This window comes from Corylus avellana, chromosome ca3 (genome assembly GCF_901000735.1).
Source record: "Corylus avellana chromosome ca3, CavTom2PMs-1.0".
Lineage (NCBI taxonomy): Eukaryota > Viridiplantae > Streptophyta > Magnoliopsida > Fagales > Betulaceae > Corylus > Corylus avellana.
This window is the reverse complement of record NC_081543.1, coordinates 24,868,897-24,889,332: the sequence shown is the minus strand read 5'-3', so window position 1 is coordinate 24,889,332 and position 20,436 is coordinate 24,868,897. Positions and strand designations below refer to the sequence as shown.

Below are 20,436 nucleotides of genomic sequence, written 5' to 3'. Positions count from 1 at the left end.
CGAGGAACGTGATCCACTGGAATATGCTGCAGATCTGGCAATTGATTGGGACAATGACATTCAAAGAGTTAAACAAATCATAAATCAGATTTAGCTAAAAGAAATTTCTCATTGTATCTATGATATTATTTTGTTATAGCAATATGCTCTATTTTTATGAAATGAATAAATTTAGAAGAAGCATTGTTATAAAATAAAATAATAAATAAATAATTAGATAGTGACTTTACTAAATCTTAGAGAGATTACAGTGAATGAAGAATGTGATCACACTGATAACTTTTGATGTCGAAGATCAAAAGAACACATCTTTCTTTACAATTGGCTAGCTAGCTAGAGCTTTGTGCTAATAACAATTTGTGAAAATAAAATTAAAAATTAAAAAAAAAATGTCAGGACAACATATGAGATTGAAAATTTTGAGTTCTTATTTAGCATGATATATATTTTTGGTTAACTCAATTAGTAAGAACTTACAATCTAAATACATGCATATTGATGTTGTTATAGATCCATTAAAATGTATTAATTAATTCATATTTGGAATATTATAAAGAAAATGACGCTGGACAGAACTATGATTGTTCTGACAACATATAATATAGTAGTAGAATTTAAAGACCGAAGATTGAAAAGAAAATTCAAGAAGAAGAAAAATAAGGACTAGGGAATAGAATAACTCTAGTCGCCCCCAAAGAATCAAACGGATAAATAACTCTGAAAGACTGAAATTTAATTGATACTTCAAAATTGCATTGTTTTATTGAGTATATATCCCTCTCATATATATATATATATATATATATATATATATAGGGAGAGAGAGAGAGAGAGAGAGAATATCCTAATTAATTGGAAAACGAAAAACCTAATCCTTAATAATAATAATAATAAATAAAAAAAATAAAAAAACCTAGCCAATCCTTATTGAAATGAAAATTAAAATAGACATGCATAAATAAAATAAAACTTATGTCAGTCTTCTCTGCATCAAAAAAATATATTTTACATCCATTTTAATTTCATCTAAAGAAATTACAACCCAAATGGAAGTAGAACCTATATTTTGTGAAAAATCTATAATTTGTAGACCAAATATAATTATTTGTTATGAAATCAAAGAAAAATGGCAAGACATGATAGAGAAATTGTAATATATTAAACTAATTATTGAGGAGCTATATATATATATATATATATATATATATATATATATTATTCATCTCGAGGATGTATAGAATCTTAATGGGAGGATAAGTAATATGTCCAGCTGGTGATAATTGAATTATGATCATTTTTAATTTATTTAAACTGGATAATATTTAATTAGTTATATTTGAGAGATATTTTTATCCACTAAAAAATGTCTAATTGATGATAATTATATGTACCAATCATGATGTTACATCAATGTGGTAGGAATTCCAAGGGATTCATGAATGTAGTTGGAATTCCAAGAGAAGGAAACTAAGTATAGCATTGTTATCCACCTAATATGTACGAATGCATTTATAGCTTTGACATTTTAAAAGAAAAGAAAAAAAAAAAAAAGAGAGAGCTCTTTTTGTTATATGTATAGTACATCCCAACAAATAATACTAATAATTGAGGATATATATATATATATATATTATTCATCTCGAGAATGTATAGAATCTTATTAGGAGGATAAGGGATCTATCTAACCGGTAATAATTGAATTATGATCATTTTTAATTGATTTAAACTGAATAATATTTAATTAATTATATTTTAAAAGTATTTTTATTCACTCACAAAATGTTTAATTGGTGATAATTATATGTATCAATCAAGATGTTACATCAATGTCCTAGTAATTCTAAGGGATTCATTAATACAGTAGGTTTAGCATTGTTATCCACCTAATATGTAGGAATGCATTTATAGCATTGACTTTTTAAAAAGAAAAAGAAAAAAGAAAAAACTCTAGTGCATTGTAATTCGTGATACTTGATTGGTGGTATAAGACTCGAGAATGTATAGAATCTTATTAGGAGGATAAGGGATCTATCTAACCGGTAATAATTGAATTATGATCATTTTTAATTGATTTAAACTGAATAATATTTAATTAATTATATTTTAAAAGTATTTTTATTCACTCACAAAATGTTTAATTGGTGATAATTATATGTATCAATCAAGATGTTACATCAATGTCCTAGTAATTCTAAGGGATTCATTAATACAGTAGGTTTAGCATTGTTATCCACCTAATATGTAGGAATGCATTTATAGCATTGACTTTTTAAAAAGAAAAAGAAAAAAGAAAAAACTCTAGTGCATTGTAATTCGTGATACTTGATTGGTGATTCTTATACAAAGGGTAACATTTAATGAGATTTTCGAGTTCATACACGGTCTTCGCTTCGAATAAAATTTTCTTAATTTCAAGTAAAGTTAAAATAAATTATTATTTCATGATTAGAATTTAATATTTTTATATATCTAATAGTATAAATTATGTCTTTAAATATAATAATATTTGATTTTGGACTATAAAATAATTTTCTTCATTTAAAGTGAAATAGAAAAGATGTGTGTCCCTTAAGTTCTACGGAATCAAATTGCTCTAATTGAAGACTTAAAAGTGCTTCAAACCATGTTGCTATGAGCTTAGGTTAGTTGTTATAGACTTATAGTTGAAGTGGGGTCTTCCTGTTTGTGAAGGGAGAAAAGAGAAACTAGCCAAAGTTGTTAGACATGAAGAGTTAACGTAAGATGAGGGAAAAACAAACATTGAGATCGATTGAAAAGATAGGGACCATGCAAAAAACGCAGAAGATCGCCATCATATACTAACCACCGATTTACAACTCAGAAAATGATGGCAAGCCAACCAGTCACATGCTGAATCCGACTTTTGATGAAGCAAACCCTACGCCAATTGCATATTTTTATCCAATTTCCAAGTGCTTGCAATGATTGTATGTTAGTCGTGGAAATGAAGCTTAAACACCTCTTTATGGTAAAAATAGAAGGTGATAGTAACATACTACTCCTCTATATAAAGGAGGGGGAATCCACAATCTCCTGAAATTAAGCATATATATCCCTTTTCTTGCCTATTTCTCAATGGAACTTAAGATTCAACTTTTAGCTTTCTTCCTCTTATTCCTCCTCCTCGGGTCCATGGCGGCACCCGCCGGCCGGAGAGCCAAGGACCGCCGCCCCTGTCGAAGGTTGGTATTCTATTTCCATGACATTGTTTACAATGGCAAGAACTCCAAGAATGCCACTTCAGCCATTGTAGGTGCACCAGCTTGGGCCAACAAGACAGTAATGGCAGGACAAAACCATTTTGGTGATATGGTTGTGTTTGATGACCCCATTACCTTGGACAACAATCTACACTCAACCCCAGTTGGTCGTGCCCAAGGGTTTTATCTTTATGACAAAAAGGATGTTTTCACGGCTTGGCTTGGCTTCTCCTTTGTTTTCAACTCCACGCAGCATAAGGGGAGCTTGAACTTTGCTGGAGCTGATCCCCTAATGAACAAGACTAGGGATGTTTCAGTGATTGGTGGCACCGGTGACTTTTTCATGGCAAGAGGCATAGCCACTTTGATGACTGATGCCTTTGAGGGAGAAGTTTATTTCCGGCTGCAGGTTGATATTAAATTGTATGAATGTTGGTGACAAATTTGTTAAAAGAATTTGTGACTGATTTTGTTGTCTTTTTGCTATTTGATTCCTTTTCAATTCAATCCAGATTTCTTGTTAATTTCAAGAAGAGTTTCTTCATGGAAGATATATATGTAATGGGATGATAATGATCATATCCACTTCCACCCCTGATCAGTGTCTTCCTTTTTATTTTTTATGTTTTTCCCTTTTTGTGACTAGTGCAAATAAAGGCTTAAAAAGAAATTTTCAAAACATATTTTGCCCGGGAATTAATATCATGAATTATTTCAATCTAGTTATTTAAGTTTTAATATTGTTTCAATGTTATTCTTATCTTCTTGTTGAAGGCTAATTTTTTACTCTCACACCACGTGGGATGATCCTGTTCATCGGAGGAGGCTAGTTAATTTGAATAGGTCCACAACTTTGGGCCAAAATATACACAAAAGAAGCCATAAGATCTCCACCGATGAGTACATATTTATTAGACGGATGTTTAATATTATTACAGAGAGTTGATAGCTCCACAGTGGAAGACCCCACATGGGTGGGCAAATTAATCGTCTACTGTCTACTGATTACCAATCGCCTATCGACTATGATCAAACTAAAATTAACCATCAACCGATTTATGCGAGTCTAAAATTTTTGTTTTCGATTAACCAAACCGCCAAATTTGACACAGATTAAGGTTTTGATGGATGGACTTTATGGAGTGATGTTTTGTTCAAAGTATTTGTTAAGTTGTTTGTATCTTATATTCTTATTGTTTGCATCTTTATTTTAGCCAAAATAATAATAATAATAATTTGGGCCCTCAAAATAACTAATTTTTTGCCTATTTAAAAATAGCATGGACCAAATTAAAAAAGCTCACAGTTAACCGATTAATTAATCAACTGAAATTAACCGATTATTGAAATTAACCGAAAATTTTAAAATAATTTGTTATCTAAATGAAATCGTTGAATTAACCAATTTAACCAACAATTTCAGTTAACCGATCGATAATGACTTTAACCGAATAGATCATAACCTATTATACCCACCCCCAGTGGCGGAGAGAAGTGGGGGCGACTTGGGGGCGGTCGCCCCTGGTTTTTTTTTTTTAAGTATTTTTCTAGCATGAATTGTTTACCGCCCCAAGTAATAAAATTTTGTTACAAAAAAATAAAAAAATAAAAAAAAAATAAATCAAGAAATTTAATGTTTATTTTAGGGGTGCAAAGGCGGTTACGGTTAGTGGCAATAATCGCTAACCGTAACCGCCTTAGCGGTTAGCGGTTAGCGAAATAGATAACCGCCCGCTAACCGCTTTTTTTTAATTGGGCTTTTTTTTTTTGGGCTTTTTTTTACCCTCATTTTTTTCTTGTATTTTTAATATCTTCTTGGGCCCAATTGTTGTAAAAAGAGCCTATATTGAAAAATCAAAAATATTTAACCCAAAATTTACATTTACTTGTACTTTAAAAAAATTTCCTTAAATATTAAATCATAACCGATTAACTTTTTTTTAAAAAAAAAAAAAAAAATTCAACACAACATACAAAAAAAAGTTCAGAATTCAGACAACTGTCACAACATATAAAAAAATATATAAAAAAAGTTCAACACAAAGCATATAAAATAAGTTCAAATAAAACATTAAATGATACAAATAAAACATTAAAACTTCATCAATGGTTAATTTGTAACAATTTTTAAAAAATTGTTACAAATGGTTCAAAAAATTCAAAATTGTTCAAAAAATGGTTAATTTTTTTTTTTTTTTTTAAATGGTTAAATTTCTTTTTCTAAAAAATGTTCAAAAAATACTTCAATACTTCAATTGTGATTATAAGTAACACATTGTTGAATCTAATGTCAATTACTTAATTTGATATTATATAATCATATAGTCTCATTAAATTATATGATATGATTCATATGATTAATTATTTAAATTCTTATCATATTCACTTATAATTTTTTTTCTTTGAATTGAACTTAATATCTAATGGTAAATGGTAATGTTCAAACTCCTAAATCCTAAATTCCTAAAGTATCTAATAATGCTTTAATTAAATTGTAGATTTGTAGTTATAAGTAATATATTGTTTAATTCAATTGAATCAATTGTGATTATCATTGTACATGAATCATATGATTAACTTGTAGACTTATGACTTATGAGTTATGTCATATTATATATGTATTATTTATTGTTATATAATCATATGATTTAATGATCAAGTCATCATGTGATATAATCATATCAATTATAGTGATAATATATAAATTACTAAAATTATAATGATAATACATTAATACTTAAATTGTGTTTATAAGTAACACATTGGTCATTGTTTAATCCAATGTCAATTACTTAATTTGATATTATACGAATCATATCATCATTGTACATTAATAATATGATTCACTTGAAGTCTTGAATAAAGTATTTGAATTTTCATTGAATCATATGATTAAGTATTGATATTATATATTTATATTATTCATATGCATATGTAGACTTATATAGACTTATAACATATATAACATATATTGGAAATAAGTCTCTAGATATTTAATTGTTGTATTAGTATGAATTGGTATACTTATGAGTTATGTTATATTATATATGTATAATTTATTATTATATAATCAAATGATTTAATGATCAATTGATCATGTGATCATGTGATATAATCATATAAATTATAGTGATAATATATTAATACTTAAATTGTGATTTAATTATTTTTTTTAAAAAATTGTGATTTAATGATCAAGTGATTATATGATATAATCATATAAATTATAGTGATAATATATTAATACTCAAATTGTAATTTAATTATTTTTTAAAAAAATTGTGATTTAATGATCAAGTGATTATGTTATATGTATAAATATTTTTATAATTATAATTATAAAAATATATTATATAAAAAGGCGGTTAGCGGTTAGCGGTTACGGTTAGTAAACCCAATAACCGCTAACCGCTAGGCGGTTATAGCGGTTAGGCGGTTAATGCGGTTAAGCGGTTAGGCGGTTAAGCGGTTAACGGTTATAACGGTTAGCGGTTAAAAACCGCCCGCCTTTGCACCCCTAGATGTTTTGATTAATTATTTGAAGAAAAAGTAAAACATGCGTAATATTTATTTGTGAGAACTTTGGAAAATATTATAGATAATGAAACTATGTTGCTATGAATTTGTAAGTGTGGATTCCGAAACCCTAGTGCTTCGTCAATAGATTACTTTTACTTTAATTCATTCAAGCTTTTGATTTTTCATTCACACAACAATCTCTCAAATTTTGGAACTAGTTTAGGGTTTAATTGATTTAGATTTAAATTTGCTTTCAAGAACACAATTCCTTGTGAGATCGACCTCGTACTTCTAAACCCTTTTTCTACAAATGATTCGTGCACTTGTGAGTATTAAAATTTTCACAAGAAGTTTTTGGTGTCGTTGCCAGAGAATTGTTAGATTTTTTAAACCAATTTATTTCTAAATTAGTTTTAGGGAAAAATACACTTTACCCCCCTAAAGTTTGGGGTTATTTTCAATTCGACCACCAATGTTTCAATTTTTGCAATGCACCCCCCCAAACTTGCAATTTTTTTTTTTTTTTTTTTCAATTTGACCAATTTCATCCAAAAATTTCCATATTGCCCCTAATTTATTTATTTTTTATTTTTTATAAAAAAATTAAATTGGACGTACCGGTTGAACCAAATGAGGTTCTACCTGAAACTCTCTGAGCGGACATACGGCCTTGAGCCCGAACGTACGGTCCGAAGTATTACAGCGAACGTATGGCCATGAGCCTGGACGTACGGTCAAAAGTGTTCCAGGGAATGCCACTTTGCCCAATTGTCTGATAGCCTCTGTTTTCATGTCATAGGTTCGTTTTAATTGGATTTAGAACTAATGATAAGTCTTTTCTCAGTATTCGAGGTTATGGAGCGTCAAGGGAATTTTATAGATGAGCCTTATGACTCAGGTGAGTGTAAACTCACATGGATGCTTGTTGTTACATTTTGGGACTACTGTGGACTTCTTTTGTGAAAACGTGTGTTGATTAATAAAATAATGATGAGATTTGTAAAACTATGCATGTAAAAAACTGATAAGATTAATTATATCGTATGACATGGTACACCGGTACGTGCGGTATAACGGACATGAGCTTACTATACAGGTTAACTTTATGGTCATGTATGTGTGTGGGGGGGCTTTGGATCCGATGGTTTCGTGACCAAGATGCAGCCATTCCCAATGGATGGTCACTATAGGACGGGCATCATTAGTAGTGTGGGCCACCCGAGGTCGGACTCGGTCGTGCCGCTAGTGTTATGTATGGTAGCCGTGCAATATTCGGGGCACCGATGTTGTACTACAGGTCTCTCGAGACAGCGTCAACCTTGCTAAGAAGGGGTAATAACTCAGGTAGACCATACGGTTGAACTATTATTGTTGCTTATGATTATATGCATATATTATATATATATATATGACATCCATGATAAGCTGTCATAATGTTGCATATGCTTTATAAATAATTGAATCCACAAACTAATGATGGATACATCATGTGCATTTATACTCCTTAAGTCGTCGAACTTACCCTTGTATTATTATTTTTTTTTTCCATATGAACAATTGTGCTGTTAGACATAGCTTAACAGAAGATGGCTATCGCAAAGCATCAGGTTATTGTGGAGGATTCGACCTGGGAGATGCTTGAGGACTTATTGCAAGCTTAGGTGGGTTCTCATGGTAACTAGTACTTTTGAGTTATGTTGTAGACTTAGAGCTTTTATGCATGCATGCATATTAAGGTATAGTATAGATCCTTTGTAACGATAATGTGTATAGTGTGATTTTCGCTACTTTGATGTTCCTTGGTAGATGCTTTAGTTGTAATGATTAATGTTTATAGAATCTTATTGTTTCCGCTGTTTAGTACCCTCTGTCTTTTTGAGGAGTAGAGGTCCTTGAGTCTTGTTTGGAGTGAAATAAGGTTGTGAGACGAACAGTGGAGTTAATTACCAGTTAATTAATTTTTGGGGCATTACATTGGGTGCTTGGCCAAAAAGGCCATGTCCTGAACGTCCTTGGGCGAGCGCTCGACCTAGGGATGAGCGTTTGTCCAATGAAGTTCAGGTGGAAACCTCATTTGACCCACTTATTTCCTGAGCTTTCTAACGGTCTCTTATGCTATCAAAAGGATTTCTAACATTATTCTAAGCATAGCAATAATTCTAACAGTAAAAATAAATCTAAGCAAGAGAAAATGCTAACCAACAATAAAGCTTACAACAACTAAGCTATTTGAACGAAACTTAAAGAGGATGGTAAGGATTACCTCAATCAAGCAAGTCCTCCAAGTAAACTCCACCAAACACTCACAAAATCAAAACGATAGAGTTTCCTTAAGCTTATGGGGTGGAGAAAATTGAATGGCACCAAAGTGGTATTTATAGGGGGTAAGTTTGAGGGCAAAATGGTGAATAATAGGAAAGGGGCAAGCACTCGTGGTACTACAGGGAGCAAGCGCTCGTGTACTGTTGCTCAGAGGGGTATAGTAGTAGGTGACACGCGCGGATAAAAACTAGCGGTCAACAAAAGGTCAATGAGCACTCGACCTGGTCCTCACACGAGCATTTGTGTACAGTTGCTAAGCAAGCGCTTGTGTGTGGCGCCCCACATGAGCGTTCGTCTACTGTAGCTCCGAGATCCAAAAATTCCAAAAAACAAAATGCCAATCCAGGTGTCCCTAGTGTCCCAAAGCTCAATTAACATTTAATTAAGCTATTTTACGCCTAATGCATTATTTGGGTCACTACAGTAGGCTTTTAATTTCATTCAAAACAATTAAAAGTGATCCGTATTATATTTTGATAACTTGTCTCTAACTACTACAGATTCACTCTCTATCTTTCTCAATCTCTCTTTCTCTTGTCGTGAACGAAAGGAAATCGAAAGGGGATTGGGTTCAAGCATGTTAGCTGGACAGGCTCTCCTTCTTTCGGCTGCCTTTGTTGCTTTCTCTGTGTTTATAGCGCTTGAAGCAAAGAGAACAAAGGATGTGTTTCGAGTGAGGCAAAAAGAAAACAGAGGGGGAGTTGCATCTTGTGGAGGAAAAAGAGCATAATGAATTTAAAACAAGTCTCATCCCCCTTCTTTACAAAACAAACATGTGAGCTCTCCCCCTTTTAGAACTAACCACCGCCTTTCTTCCAACTAAACGAGTTTAAGCTCATCACATTTTTTCTTCTGCTGATTTATTTATTTGTCTTATTATGTACTTTTTCTTCTATTTTTAATTAGTTTCACTAATTTATTTATTATTCTTATTACTTTCTTAATTTTTTTCCTTAGACAGGGTGTTACACCTCCACCCGCACCACCTTGGCCTCTACACTCTCTGCCCACAGATGCACTCTCTTCAACATCCCCGCATACACCGATAGCCTCCTCTCGTCGACGGGTTTACGTTTGACCAACCTTACAATGGAGTTCACTGAGGGGTTTACAGAGGTGAATTGATGCGAGGTTTGTCGAAGAGGCAACAAATGGAATCTTAGCAAACAACCATGGATCGCCAATGACCATGGATCCTCGACACAAAAGGAAGTGGTAGATCTACGCCAAAGGAAGCGAGGCAACAACAAGAAGATCGGCACAAAGGGCTCAACCAACGCCAGAAGCAATGGGTTTTTTTCTTAAGCTCTAGCCATGGCCTTTCCAGTTTCTAGCCATCATCGATTGCTCATGAAACCACTTGATGGAGGCAATCGTATGGTCCAGATCTCCCAATGGACGCTGGTTGAAAATTTGGAAAAGCCCCCTTCATCAGAGTCCATCCTGGAGAGATCAATGGTGGGTATGAGATGGGGCCCGGGTCGTGAATCAGATTTGAGGTCGGAGAGGGTCTTGGGGAGGTGAACGACAGAGCGGGGGATAGTGGATGTTGAAGTCGACCTTTGGAGATGAATGGCTTCATCACTTCTCGTCCAGATATGATCTGTAACAGGACAATGCTTCGAAGAGCTTCAGCCCAACCACCATTGAACAATGCTCCGACACCAACGAATAGCTCAAGGACCAAGAAGGTAGCTACAGTGGAAAGAGAATTTTCTTGAACAAAGAAGAAGAAACGTGGGAGGAGAGAGCTCATTGCCCACTAGCAGATCTTTACATTAAAGTGAACGACAATAATGAGTAATGGTTTATAGTTCCACTTACTTGAAGCCAATTAGCAACTGCTGCCACATTGTGGGGTCAGCCTTACCACTGCTTGACTCTGAATTGCCTTCACCAGCTGCATAGCGAAGCTTTGTCAAGATAAGTTCCAAAAGATAACCCCTTCTGGGATCACCAACTTGTTAATGAATATAAGCATGAGAACGTACCATGTAACTCAACAAAGAGCAAAACCCTAAAGCCTAAAACAAAAAAACTAAACGGAAAAAGGGCTTTGGAAGATAAAATAAAGTACAAATAAAAAAATAATAATAATAAAGTAAAACATCCAACAGATCTTTAAAAAAAAAAAAAAAAAAAATTTAAAATTGTTATTTAAAAACCTCACCACAAGCTCTGACTAAAATACCATGTGTAGTTCATCTGTCACAATAATTCCAATTTCAGAGAGGCGACCCTCTTCAAGTATTCTGTTTATTAAAGAGTTTGCCTTCTCTATTGTGCAAACAGCGATAGAAGCATCCTTAGAAAGTGTTCTACCACCTTGATTACCATAATAACTAAAAACACGTCTTCCAAGTGGTTCAAGAAGAACCTCCAGTTGTTCTGCTTGCACCCATTTGGACAGAGACAAGAAATGCATATAAATTAAGGAAATTGTAATTAATATCTGCTTGATTCAATTTCAATTAAAAAAAAAAATGGTGAAGCACCTTTTCTATATAGATTGATACATAAGGAAAGCACAAGTAGTGCTATTTTTCCGGTTGATATGACTCGCCGCAACATTAAAATTTCAGCAACGAGACTTTTACCAGCACTGTGGCAGAGGAAGCAATTTTAAACAACACATACATCCTCAGTATACCAAATATAAAAATCTAAAATAAAAACAAAAGCTTGTAATAAAACATAAATTTCTGGTAGATATGGATTAAAACTGCCAATGATACAAGGTTAAAATTTTTTTTTTTAAACAAAACTAGTAATCGGAAGTGAAAAGTATATTTGAATCAAAAACAAAGTTGTAATTATAACATAAACAAAATTGACATAAACACACTCAAATTCATTAAGAAATAATCAGGTATATGTTAACGAAATAAAAATAATGACTAGAAGCTTTAAATTGCTCATTGGCCTAATCAAGAACATAGCAAAGAGAGAATCACCAATGATTTCTACATAAAAACTTTCTTAGCTAGCTGTGATTTCTCAATATCTAATTACGTGGTCCATACAAGGAGTTGCATCTATATTGATTTATTCACATAGGTTTGAAGAACTATAAGAATAAGAAAAAGAATTTAAAAAGAAAAAAGAAAAAAAAAAGGTAACCACAAGGACTAAGAGAGGATTGTATGACACAAAATTTAAGATGAATTCCAAATACAAGGGAAAATACCTTGTAGATGCACAATATACTAGATTTCTTCTTTGTAAAATACCATCCATCTGAAGGCACTCAACCTGAAAAATGGAAAAGTATGTAGGTTATACTTTAAACCTAGGAAGCAGGGATACAGGTACCTAATTTTAATCCCATATGATACATATGCAACAGTACAGTCAATACTGAAAAGAAAAGGCTATATAAACCGGAGATGCTGCAAATATGAAATACATAGGCCATGTTCTTGGAGAGGAACACCATCTTGAGGTCTTGGTTACTCCTTCTAGACGTGGTACGAAAGGTAATAGGGAGCTAAGAAAATTTGGAATGCTCCATGAACTTTGATGCAAGAGGTGATTGATCAAGCTGTGGTAAAGGCAAGAGGGTTCACTCAGTGTTATGTTGTAGCCTAGGTTGCGCTCCTAGTTTGTGAGAGGGTTGATTGAGGGGAAGAATAGTGTTTTACAGTGTGCAGTTTATGGGGGTGTTCCTGTACTTTTGTTGTAGTTTTCTCCTTATGGGCTTTTGTGGGTTTCTTTGACTGGGTTTTCCTTCTTCTTTTTGCTTCTTCTTTCTCCTTTTGTATACTTCTTGTGCACTTAGGGTGCCTAACACTTTTAATGATATTTGTGATTATTTATCAAAAAAAAAAAAAAAAAAAAATGCATGACCATGTTTGCTAACAACTTTGGTTTCTATTTTCAAGTCAAAGACATTACCAAACAACCAAAAACACAAAATGCTCATCAAAACATAAAAACTTTTTTTTTTTTTCACTTTTATGTCACATCATAACACTTTTCAAACCAAAAACAAAAAATATCCCCAAAACACATTAACAAACATACCCATAATCTCTGTCTCAATTTATATGCGCTAGTTTGAAATAGTATGACTTTGTTTTTTAAGTATAAAGGGTAAGGGGTGCAACCAAAGGTTGAAATATCTACCTAAGTGTAACCATAATAGTATTTTACCCGCCGAAGCGCCAATTAGAATGGGCATATACAGGCCCGTAAACGGGAAATTCATAGGCGATCCCTCAAGATGGTTTGAGTCATAACCTGACCTCGCTTAGTGGTAAAATACAAATTGAAAAAGTAAGAATTTCCACTTATAGAAAGTGGGCCTTTTTTTGGTACATTTCAAAAAGGAAAGCACAGTATGTAAACCGAGACAAAAGGAGCAGATCTATAGGTGCAACTTATAAAAGTTTAACCACGCAAGCATTTGTAAGTCAAACGCTAGTGTGAACCTAGGTCATAAATCCTTCCTATGTTTTTACATACAATTGCAACACCTATTTTAATATAAGAGTGGTAATTAATGTATCATAACATTAAAGGTGAATCTAATAAGTGTCAAAAGTATCCAAAAAGTATCAAATACTCATCCAAATTTTAAATTTTAAATTGTTAAATATCATATGTACTGAGGAGTATCGAAGAAGTGTCTATATCTTATACACATAAGATGAGCTCCCACATATAAGTACCCTTGCTACATAGCTTTAAACTTACAACATGATACTAAAGCACATGTCATAAATAGTAAAATCAATTGAAAAGCACAAAAAGAGATGCAACAATAAGAGACATATATTAGCTCAAGGCAGAAGAAAAAACTAATCATATGTTATGTCCAAGTTGACCACTTGCAGCAACCATTTAAAACCACAAATAATTTCATATCAATTGCAAAATCATTTCATTTAATAGCAATCAGAGCCATAGCTTCATCAAAAGATTACAGTTACCTGCCAAGGATACAATTTCAAAATTCCTCTCTTTCTATAGATACTGCATATATCAGATGGAAGCCAATGGTTTAGATCTAAACGATCTTCAAGTAGCACAGAACTTGAAGGAGTATTACCATCAATAACCTGCCCATGGAAAACAATATTTGATTATATGAACCATCAAAATCTGGTTACAAGATTCATAACTGAATTGCTTAAACTTGACGTTACCTCCCTCGAAGAGCTGAAAACAGATACCATGGATTTATCAATAAAACCAGACTGCATGTCCTCTGGATTCTTCTTATTAGAGCTAGCGACGTCACCATCTAAATGCGATTGGTTAGTATTGCAATGCCTCATCTCTTTTGGTCATTAAACATACGACGAAAACTTAAACACACTCACAAGGAGTAACAAATGAACATAATATTAAGAATACTGAGAACTCTCGACTTAGCGATCTCTTTTTGTGGGATTTCCTCGGAGAGATTGAACCGTACAGCAATAGGTGGATAATGAAATCTGGCACGAAGCTAACCAGAATGGAAGGGCCGTATAGGGCGTTTGACTACGGTCCCACCACTGGACGAACTGGATTGGTGGTGAGACAGTAGGAGAAAAGAACAAAAGGAGTAGAACTGGATTGGTAATGCTTTAAGTTTCACTTTGGTTATTATGATTGTGGTTTCAAATTATTACTATCTATAACCCTTGGTCAAAGTCTTCCGATGTAATCTCTCTGGAGAGGATGGAATCCTCAAATCTTGTTCCGAGAGGAATTAGGCTTGAAGGCAAACCATGAAGTCAATTACCAGTTAGTTGATTTCATTTAAGTGTTACAATGGATTCATGAACAAAGGGGCTGGGGTATTTATAGGGGTAAAAAATTGAGGTTAAGAATGAGCCACTTTTTCTGAACTGCGTACAGTCAAATGTTCAGTGACCTAACGGTTCTAGGGTTGCAAGAGAACGTTTCATAGTCCACAATCGAACATTCGTGAATGAGGTTACGGGTGAACGTTCGGTGGTCCATGATCGAATGTTCTTCACTAGGGTTTATATCGAAATGTTCGTTGTACAAGCTTCGAACGTTCGGTCAACAGCCAAAAGGCAACATCAATACTACATAACCTCAATGAATTTGGTAAACCTTCTAACCCTTCCACTTATGTCAAACACCACCTAGTAATTACTTGGGGTACTATACTAACATTCTCATTAGTCCAACCAAAATTCATTTAATCCTAATTAAAATTTACGGTATTACAATTACATTTTCAACATTCTGAAAAGTTTGAAAGTATTTGTATGCATGAAATGTATAGCGTGGATTAATTTTTTAAATATTGTTTCAAATTATGCATGTTTAAAGACTGTTTTACTGTGCATATATGAAATGAAATGCTTATGTTGTTGTGTGTAAAATGTTATAGAAAATAGATTAAATGTGAAATAGAATAATGCATAATAACACCAGTACCATGTGTGTAATATAATAAGGGAAATTGTATATAAAATCCTTAGGTAAACGCGCCTTTATTAAAAACTCCCTGGGTTTTTTTTTCTCGAAAATTTAGTCCTTGGGTCACTCGAAACTACTAGAAACTCCATACCGTTAATTTTTAGTAACTGCCGTTATTTGAATGAAACGAACCGTTTCACTTAAGTCCACCTACGTGGAATTTTTGTATCCTACGTGTTCACATTGGACACGTAGGATATAAAACTCACCGTTTTGGACCATCCAAAACGGTGCGTTTTATATAACTTGAGGAGTTATTTTTTGAAACCCATTCGGACCATACGGACCATACGAAACCCACCCGATAGAACCAGCGGCGAGCCACCGACGCAGCAGACGCCACCGACCCAGACCCCGCCGGCGACAGAACCACCGGAGACGGAACCCACCGGCGACAGAGGCCACCGGCGACAGTACCCACCGTTTTGGACCATCAATTCCGGCGTCACTTTTCCGGCTAGGTTTCCGTCGATTCACAATATTTTGAATCGGAAAAATCTGGTTTCGACGAAGGTATTTTCCGAAATTTCTCTGTGGGTTTTGTTGATTGACTGAAATGGAAGCCTTTAATAGTTGTGTTTTGAATTTTCTTGTTGTGTTGGAAGCTTTTGGTCGAAACCCCATCCCGAACCATTTTTTGTCCAACATCTGTCGAATATTCCACTTTTGAGCCAATATTATTGTTGATTGGCAGTGGGTGTGGTCCACCTTGGTTGTGGTCCTGGAAAGAGACTGTTTTTTTCGTGTGCACTGTATGGTCCTGGAAAGAGACTGATTTTGTCGTGTTAGGCAGAAGGGATTCTATCAATTTTTTTATGTGGGGCTTAATTTCCTTCCATTTAATGTACAACTCAACTTGCTCAATATACTGTTAAAAAACAGAAAAAAAACTTTAGCTCACTCAATTTTTCTCTCAACATTTGGTGAAGTTCAGTAATTTTGAATGGTTACTCTAATTGCAATGGAAAAAGTGAAAGAACTTTATGGATTAGATTATGGTTAACGTTGTATCATTTACAATTAACCGCTAATCGGCATATCGGTTATGGTTGCGGTTATTTGACTATTTTGAGTCATTTTTGGTTTCCAACCGAATAGCTAAGTTGCAGATTTTTCACCTAGTGTGAACAGTGAATAGGTTTTCACGCACTAGATAATAAACAATGGACGAAAAATCAATGGGTTCCTTTGTTTATTGATATTCCTGTTTCTCTTGTATTCCTTTTTTTTTTTTAGATATTTCCATTTAGTTTCATTTTTTTTTGCTTTGGTCGGTTGTTTTATGTTGCTTTGTTTTTCTGATACTTATTGTTGATCACACTTATGGCTTTGTATTTGCTAGTTTACATGGTCCTCTATTGATTACACGTTTTTATTTTTTATTTTTAAATGCTTGAGAATAACTTCATGATTTCAATGGCAATTGAATACTTGAAATTGATTCCATATTTTTCAATATAATATTTGGGAAGAATAATTTAATGACTTCAATGTCAACGTATACTTAAAAAAAAAAGAATATAACATTTAAATGCAAGGATATAAGAATGAGAAATAATATTTAAATGCAAGTAGTGAAAGAAATAGATAATTTGTTGGAGAGATCATAGAGAAAAAGTAGTAGCTAAAGTAGATAGTTGTAATTTTTCGGTAGGTATTCGGACTATTATTGATGGAGATGCTCTTAGACACTAAATGAGAAAAAGTTAAGTTGCCTATTCTGCTGAAGACGAAAAAGCACTCATAATAGTTAGATCTTATTATTATTAGGAATTTGACTATTCTTTTGAAGATGCTCTTATTAGAATAGGTTGAATGAAATTTCCTCCCAATTAGTTTGGAAGAAATTTGTCTCATTTTAAAAGTGGCTCTTTAAATTTGATAAAATAAATTTTTCTTCTCAAATTTAACTTTTATTTAAATAGTCTATTGTAAATGCTCTTTTACATCATGTAAATATCGCATTCTCTTAATATTTAGCAAGCATGATGGACATGTATATTAATATAATGTAATGGTGACTTTGGCAAAATATTGATCCTATGGAAAGTTATTAAGTAGCAAATGTAACTTAAACCTGCTTCTTTTACCTATACTAACGGTAAGGATTTTCTAGTAGTTCCGAGTGACCCAAGGATTAAATTTCAGAAAAAAACAATACCCAGGGAGTTTCTAGTAGTTCCCTTATTACTATTATGTTTTGTCCTTTTTTCCCAAATGAATGGTTGTCAACTATGTCAACCTAACATCCAAAATCAGCTTAAGTTGGGCATCTTGAGTCCAAAACATGCACGTAATCTATTTCATGCAATAGATAGATATTATTGTTTTTGTGTTTTCTTATATGGACAAACATTTTTTCTTACACTCTTTTATATTTTTTCTTACACTTTTTTATATGTTTACAGATATGGCTGTCAATATAATCATGCACCACGGTGGGACAATGACCCATACCCCATTTAAATACATTGGTGGCGACGTCCATGAAGTGAAAGGCTATGATGTTGACTATTTTAGTATGTGGGAAGTGAAAGAGTTGGTTCGTGACTTAGGATACATGAGCGACTTTAGATGTTGGTATAATGTCGGTGATAGTCCACATAATCAAGTGATATCTTTAAATAATGATGCAGACGTTGTAGATTTTGTAAATATTATGGCTGAGTACAGATCACAAGATGTTCATTTATATGTTGAGCATATGGTGGACAGTGCTATAATGGTAGATGAGCATTTATTTCTTGAAGCTGTTGAAAGACAACATGGAGAAGGTGGTGGCGGGGTGGGTGAGATACCTAGTACTGCTCGGCATGATGGAGATGGAGAAGGTGGTGGTGGGGTGGGTGAGATACCTACGGCTCCCCGTCATCATGTAGATGCAGAAGGTGGTGGCGGGGTGGGTGAGATACCTAGTCCTCCCCTTCATGACGGAGATGGAGAAGGTGACGGGGTGGATGAAATACCTAGGGCTGAAGGTAGTATACTTATTTCTTATTTGTTAACTTAATTGTTTTTTCAAATAATATATCATGAGAGCACTTAGCCTTCCCTTCCCGAATGACTAACAACAAATTTGATTGTTTCTTTTAGGGATGGAGGACATACCTAATGCTGCACGCCAAGATGGAGATGTACAAGGACAAGGTGGAGAAGGTGGAAATTCTCAATCAAGACATTTCAAAAGCCCACGAGTTAAAACTAAGGCTGCCCGTTCTATTACGCCATCCAAGAAACCAAGCGGGGAATCGACCACCAGCCGAGGAGGTACATACAAACTGAAATTGAGTTGGATTCTTATTTTATTTATTTTTTTAGAAATAATATTCACCAGCAACTAACTTTATGTTGTCATGATTATTTATGGTTTTTAATTAGTTGATTCTTTTGTTTTTGGTTTTTTATTTTAATTTTTGTATATATTTTTTCAGTACGCAGAAGAAGAAGGAGACGGGTTGCTCAACCGGTTTTGCAGGACGAGGAAGACAATCCGAATGTTGGTGCAGACACCGTGCCCGAAACTGGTACAAAAAAAAAAGGACGTGGTGGTAGGCCACGAAAGAAGAAAGTGGAAGAGGATATTGATGAAGTTATCAAGGAGCTGTTGACTGACTTCGAAGCAACTGATGGCGAGGATGAGGACCTTTTCTATGATGCTGATGATGTCAGAAAAGAGAAGGATGGGACGTCCAAATGGTGGGAAAAAGTTGACATTAACATAGGTGAGAAAGGAGCCGATTTGGGGGATGAGGAATCTGATGATGAAAGTGATGGTCTTGTAAGTTTGCAAGAAAGTGACGCTGGCGAGGTTGGAAAAAAAAGGAAGCGGTATAGACAGTTCAATCTGAAGCATGACTTGAAGATTCCAGTGATGTTTGAGCTTGGGGATCAATTTGCAGATTCAGGTTCATTCAAGATGGCACTGAAGACGCATGCTGTGCAGAAAGGGTTTGATTACAACTACAAGCACAATGACACGAGTAGGGTGAGTGCAGTCTGTAAATTAGGGCATTGCTCAAGGAGGATTCATGCCTCTACTGATGCTACCAGGACTTGTTTTCAAATTAAGACGTACTACCCGGTTCATATTTGTGGTAATCAATACGAGAACTCCAGATGCGATGTTGAGTATCTTGTTCGCACTTATAAGAGGGACTTCAAGGATGACCCCACGTGGACACCATATGCATTGAAACAGAGGGTGAAGAGAGACCTTAACGTCGATGTTCCTATTGATCGTTGCTATAGAGCGAAGAAGGAGGCATTACATCAACTTTTTGGTAGGCACTCTAAGCAATATCGCCTCACACGGCGATATGCAATGGCAATACTCAGCACCAACCCTGGTAGTAGTGCTTTTGTACACAGAGATGGAGCATTCTTTCAGAGGATGTATATTTGTCTTGATGCATGCAAGAAGGGGTTCATACATGGGTGTCGGCCCATAATTTATTTAGATGCTTGTCATCTGAAGGGGGACTATGGGGGGCAATTGTTGTGTGCCATAGGCAAGGATGGCAACGACGATATGTTCCCCATTGCAATTGCTGTGGACTTATGCGGGCCAGATGGCGGACTTGGTTGGACTATAATGTCTGACAGACAGAAGGTATTTGGTGTAAAATACTATTTATGTTCTTATTGTATTATTTTATTCCTTTATGTTATTACATATAATTTAACATAAATTTATGTGTGTAGGGGCTTGGAATTGCGGTTGAGGCTGTGTTGCCACACGCTGAGCATCGCTTTTGTGTTCGGCACCTACATGCAAACCTCAAAGCGAAAGGCTACACAGGGAAAGCTATGAAGGATGAGTTGTGGGGGGCTGCACGTGCCTCCAATGTTTATGCGTTTGACCATCACATGCGGAATATAATGTCAATGGAGAAAGGTGCACACGATTACCTTAGTGGTGTACCTAAAGCATCAT

At 34.3% G+C, this 20,436-nt stretch overlaps 1 protein-coding gene across 1 annotated transcript; it reads left to right on the top strand.

Moving 5' to 3' along the window:
* The first annotated feature begins 3,046 nt into the window (after window positions 1–3,046).
* On the top strand, window positions 3,047–3,698 carry LOC132173798 (dirigent protein-like). The gene has a single exon (XM_059585405.1). It carries the CDS (start codon window positions 3,097–3,099, stop codon window positions 3,658–3,660), a length of 564 nt encoding a protein of 187 aa, XP_059441388.1. The 5' UTR covers window positions 3,047–3,096; the 3' UTR covers window positions 3,661–3,698.
* The last annotated feature ends 16,738 nt before the right edge of the window (window positions 3,699–20,436 follow it).